This window comes from Nicotiana tabacum, chromosome 7 (assembly GCF_000715075.1).
Source record: "Nicotiana tabacum cultivar K326 chromosome 7, ASM71507v2, whole genome shotgun sequence".
Taxonomy (NCBI): domain Eukaryota; kingdom Viridiplantae; phylum Streptophyta; class Magnoliopsida; order Solanales; family Solanaceae; genus Nicotiana; species Nicotiana tabacum.
In genome coordinates this window covers 139,278,220-139,283,754 of record NC_134086.1, presented here as the reverse complement: position 1 = coordinate 139,283,754, position 5,535 = coordinate 139,278,220, and the positions used below count along the sequence as shown (strand labels likewise).

Here is a 5,535-nt window from a genome sequence, read left to right as displayed (position 1 = left end):
GATTGAAAAATTCACTAAAAGTATAAAATGTTTCATACTGAAAGTCTTTCATTTTCACGACTCTAATTTGAGAACTAATTAAGAATGAAATGAACCTTATTATATATATGTCCACGGACGTAAATTTATAATTTATTTAATTTTTACTAACACTTTCCTTTAAGTCCTGTTTGGGATAGTTTTCAGAAGATTTTTTTTTCCTTCTAAGCTGATCTAATTAACCCTTAGCAAATAATAAGATATTAGCATAGTAATCACTATGACGTAGAGTCTTATCATTTGTCAATTCTAAAACCACCAATATGAAAAAAGAAAATCAGAAAAAACAAAAGATTATGAATAACAATTTTATACCATTAAATTCTTCCCCTAGTGGGACTAAGGTGGTTGTGTGAAGAAGATATCTTTGATAGAGATATTTCGAGTTTTCATATGTTGTCATTCTCATTATTGTTGCACGTTAATGGTGTCATATTATCATCCTCTAATTCGCTGACACAAAAATTGTAAAATTACATTAGTTGAAATTTGAAAAAATGAGTTTTTGAAGATGAGGTAAAAAATAATTTCTGAAAGTAAAAATTATGTTTGGATATGCATTTTACTTAAAACGAATTTAAAGTTCTGTAAATAGAAAATTTCAAAATTACTTTAGAGCTGTTTTTGGGATTTGAAAATTTTGTTTTCAAACTCTGCTAAAATAGTTAAAATCTACAAAGAAACAGATCTTTAAAAAAAAAAAACTCCCAAATTTTATGGCCAATCGGGAATTTAGATATTTGATAGATGAATGAAGGAATTAAAACTCGCTTCTTTGACACGTGAAAATTCCCTAATCTAACTACGATGCAATCTCCACGTAATAGGCGGATTCAATAATTTTATTTGACAAAAATGTTATTTCCCTTGACAACATTTTTTTTAAAAAAAACAAAGTTTAAAACAGGATTTTAAGAAAAAAGAGACAATCTCCTCGGTAAATCTGCATTCTGTGTACACATGATTTCCATAATTCAGAATTGGATGGATGGGGTAAAAATAAACGGGTGGTCTGGTTTTTGTAGTGTCTCTCATCTTTGCACGTTCTCACTCTATATATATAAACCCATATTTTCGTTATCATCATTGTCTCTCAACCGTTCACCTCTCTTTCTAATCTCTCCACTGCCTCACTCTTTTTCTCCTCCTCCAAATTTTTTAGAGGTAAAGGTCTGAAAACTCTCCCTTTTACCCCCTCTGTGTTTGTGCTTTTATTTTATGAATCTTGAAAATGCCTTTTGATTTGTCAATTTGGATGTTTTTGTGTATTTGGGCTCTGTGTTTCTTGAAAAGTTTCAATCTTTATGTTCTAATTCATCTACTTGTATATCCACCCAGGCACCCATTGTGAACTATTTGTTTGACCACCTCTTTTTTTTGTTTTTGTTTGTGTGTGTGTGTGTGTGTATTTGCTTTGTTGGTGCGGTGGGTTGGGGAGGTCCTGCTAGGGGAGCTTTCTAATTTTTATTTTTTGGATGCTCTGGTCAGAAAAGTTTCATTTTTTGTTTACTGCCCTGTGAAATGAAAGAAATGCTAAACAATGCTGATTTAGTTGTAATTTTCTTATTTTTCTTAGCAGTATGTATTACTGGGTTTATTGGAACTTGTAGTTTGCAAAATACATGAATCTGTTCAGTTGTTTAATGCTCTCACTTAACCACTTAACTATAGTTTGTGCAGAAAGTTTATTGAATTTCAATTGTCATATCTTATGCTTTTCTAGCTAAAGATATTATGGAGTTTAATTGTTTTATTTGTGTGTCTATGTCTATGTTAGTTTAGGTTTGCTTTATATTTATAAATTCCTTGGGCTGAAGAATAATTTCACAACTTTTTACTCACTGTGGTAGTAGTGCCTCATCCTTTGAGTAGAAAACATGGTTAACATTTTCAACATTAGGGTGTTCATTTGTACCGATATTGCCTGCTCTTTTTGTGAGCGCCATTTGACTGACTTTAATTGTTTTTAGAATGGGAAGCTCAGGTGGCATGGACTATGGTGCTTACACCTATGAGAATCTTGAGAGGGAACCTTACTGGCCAACTGAGAAGCTTCGTATTTCCATTACTGGGGCTGGAGGATTTATTGCTTCCCACATTGCTCGTCGTTTGAAGAGCGAGGGCCACTACATAATTGCCTCCGATTGGAAGAAGAATGAGCACATGACAGAAGATATGTTCTGTCATGAGTTTCACCTTGTGGATCTTAGGGTTATGGATAATTGCTTGAAGGTTACAAAAGACGTTGACCATGTCTTCAACCTTGCCGCTGATATGGGTGGCATGGGCTTCATTCAGTCTAACCATTCTGTTATTTTCTATAACAACACTATGATCAGCTTCAACATGATGGAAGCTGCTAGGATTAATGGTGTCAAAAGGTCTTTATCATGATTTGTTGTTTTTTCCGGTTTTCTACTGTCAGTAATTCAAGTCTAATTTAAAGTAACTGGAGTTGATGCATTACAATATATCTTTGTTTGTCAATTTGGTTCAGATACATTCATTTGTTTTGGATTAGTTTGGTGTCTGACCATCGTGTTGTTCAGGTTCTTCTATGCATCTAGCGCTTGCATTTACCCCGAGTTCAAACAGCTTGAAACTAATGTGAGCCTTAAAGAATCTGATGCATGGCCAGCAGAGGTTTGTTTCCTAAAAATACTATGTTTCCTTACTTTGCCATTAAGTAATTCCAAAATAACGGTTTTAAACTTATCCTTGGTTTGGAGTTTAGCCCCAAGATGCTTACGGCTTGGAGAAGCTTGCGACTGAAGAATTGTGCAAGCATTACAACAAGGATTTTGGAATTGAATGTCGTATTGGAAGGTTCCATAACATCTATGGTCCATTTGGAACTTGGAAAGGTAATTTATTGAAAGTTGTTGCTAACTGGACAAATTCGTTGTCTGTCTTTATGTGGATTACGATTTCTTTTTCTTAACATTTTCTGCATCTCAGGTGGAAGGGAAAAAGCTCCTGCCGCTTTTTGTAGAAAAGCCCAAACTGCAGTAGATAAGTTTGAAATGTGGGGAGATGGACTTCAAACACGTTCATTCACCTTCATTGATGAGTGTGTTGAAGGGGTTCTCAGGTGAATACAACCGGATCTTCGTTTCTTAATACAATTAAAACAATCAATCAAGAGTTATACTATGGATAACCACTTATTGTGAATTATTGGTAGTGTTATGTTTTGAGGTCCAGATACAATCATGATAAGACAATCTCTTATTATGCTTTGAACATGTTTATTGACTTTATCGTGAAATTTTTACTTTTTTACTTCGGACTAGAAATAAAATAAATGTAGCTTTAGCGTAGTTTAAATAAATCTATTTAGTTACTAAGTATGAAATCTAATAAAGGTCATTGAAGAAGCTCTTGTCTAAATGGCATCGTTTCATTTATTTCGTCCATTAAATGTTGTCTTAACTCGACATTCATGTTTAATTTCTTTATATAGATTGACAAAGTCCGACTTCCGGGAGCCAGTGAACATTGGAAGTGATGAGATGGTGAGCATGAATGAGATGGCTGAGATGGTTCTTAGCTTTGAGGACAAGAAGCTTCCCATCCACCACATTCCTGGCCCAGAAGGTGTCCGTGGTCGCAACTCAGACAACACCCTTATAAAAGAGAAGCTTGGTTGGGCTCCGACAATGAGATTAAAGGTACTTTGATCATTTCCATTTGTCAAAACTGTGTGTTTCTGCACGCGTATAAACTAAAACTAATGATCATTGTTTGAGTGCAGGATGGTTTGAGAATTACATACTTCTGGATCAAGGAGCAGATCGAGAAAGAGAAATCTCAAGGAGTTAATATTGCAAACTATGGATCGTCTAAGGTGGTGGGCACTCAAGCTCCAGTTGAACTCGGTTCCCTTCGTGCTGCTGATGGAAAGGAATAAGTTCATCCCTCCTATTAATTGGAAGCCAAATCACTGCTATGACATTGCTGCTTTATTAATATGGTTGTCGTAGGTGAATGTGTTAAATTTTAAGTTAATGTTGGCTTTTCTTGGTTTTGAATCTTGTAATTTAAGTCCCTTGGCTTGTGAGGATGGTTTAATGCTTCAGCTGTATTTATCAGTTGTTTTAGGATATCTCTATATGATAATCCAATAATTGGCAATAGATCTTTTTCCCAGTTCAAGATCTTGCTGTTCCCCTGTTGGTGATCATGTCTATTATGTAATCAGATTGTTACATGAATAAAATATTTACATAAGGGAGACTATGTGGAAGCAACCACGAACCCTTGCATTAGGGTAGGCTGTCTACATCACACCCCTAGGGGTGCAGCCCTTTCTGGGACAATGCGAGAAGTTTTGTGCATCGGGCTACCCTTAGTATGAAAGGTCAACTTTTTTCCTCTTTTGCACTAACTATATGGCATTCTAAATCTACTAGCCCGAGTAATTCAGATTCATGTTGGATAGTCACACTACGGAGATAAAGGTACTTTCTAATGAGAACTCAAATTCTCGAGTTTGAAATTAAGACCTCTGATTAAGGCAGTAAAAATTCCAACCACCGCACTACATTCCTTTGATGGTATAGGGTATATCCCTACCATCGCACCACACTCCTTAATAGTGTAATTTTTATCTAAGAAACAATGTGAAAAGGGCAAATTTTTGGCCGTTTACACAACACGAAAACTCCGCAATGAAAGCATTTTTGTAACTTTCATTATCTATTCAGTGGTTCACGTATATCATAAATATATGGATCACAATTTTCCACATGTCACAACTCATACACTTTTCAAACTTGTCCTATTTCCTACAATAGCCAAATATTCAAACAAACAACCCAAAAGTAGAAAAGGAAATATCACTAGCAAGAAATATGGCATCTAGCGATCCGTATAATTTGGGGTGATTAATAGGAGAAATTCAAAAATAGTCAGATTTACAACTGGTCGTTCAAAAATAGTCCAGTTTTAAAAGTAATCGAAATTTAGTCATTTTTATGTAAAGATAAATCTGAGCGAAAATACTGTTCAAAACCCGAAAAATACACCATTATATTATGCTGGAGTTCCAGCATAAGTATACTTGAACTCCAGCATATTATACTGGAGTTCCAAGATAAGGATGCTGGAACTCCATCATAATAAGTACACTAGAACTCTAGCATAATATACTGGAGTTTCAGCAAGTATACCGGTCCAGCATAATATACTGGAGTTTGGAGCACCGATGCTCAAGTCTCCAGTATATTATACCGGAGCTAGCAAAGTATATCGGTCCAGCATAATATGCTGGAGTTCATACACAGGTGCACTGAACTCCAGTATATTATGCTGGACCGGTCTCTGTTGCAGCAAAATAGTGACTATTTTTCATTGACTTGGTAAACGCCGGCTATTTTTGAATGACCAGTTCGAAAACTGACTATACCGTGTTATTCTTACGTGATTAATTTGTTTCTGAATAAAGACCGTCTCAACAAATTCCAAAAGCTCATACAACCAAATATGAAAATGACT

General features: G+C 35.2%; 1 protein-coding gene across 2 annotated transcripts; it reads left to right on the top strand.

The window, feature by feature from the left end:
• Nucleotides 1-1,008: 1,008 nt before the first annotated feature.
• LOC107817046 (GDP-mannose 3,5-epimerase 1) lies at nucleotides 1,009-4,275 on the top strand. Of its 2 annotated transcripts, none has more exons than XM_016642818.2 (7): nucleotides 1,009-1,203; nucleotides 2,010-2,420; nucleotides 2,589-2,682; nucleotides 2,774-2,903; nucleotides 2,998-3,130; nucleotides 3,503-3,710; nucleotides 3,794-4,275. In XM_016642818.2, exons 2-7 carry the CDS (start codon nucleotides 2,011-2,013, stop codon nucleotides 3,947-3,949), a joined length of 1,131 nt encoding a protein of 376 aa, XP_016498304.1. In that variant the 5' UTR covers nucleotides 1,009-1,203; nucleotide 2,010; the 3' UTR covers nucleotides 3,950-4,275. The 2 variants fall into 2 exon arrangements, with proteins under 2 accessions (XP_016498304.1, XP_016498305.1); XM_016642819.2 differs by having other exon boundaries at nucleotides 1,070-1,209.
• The last annotated feature ends 1,260 nt before the right edge of the window (nucleotides 4,276-5,535 follow it).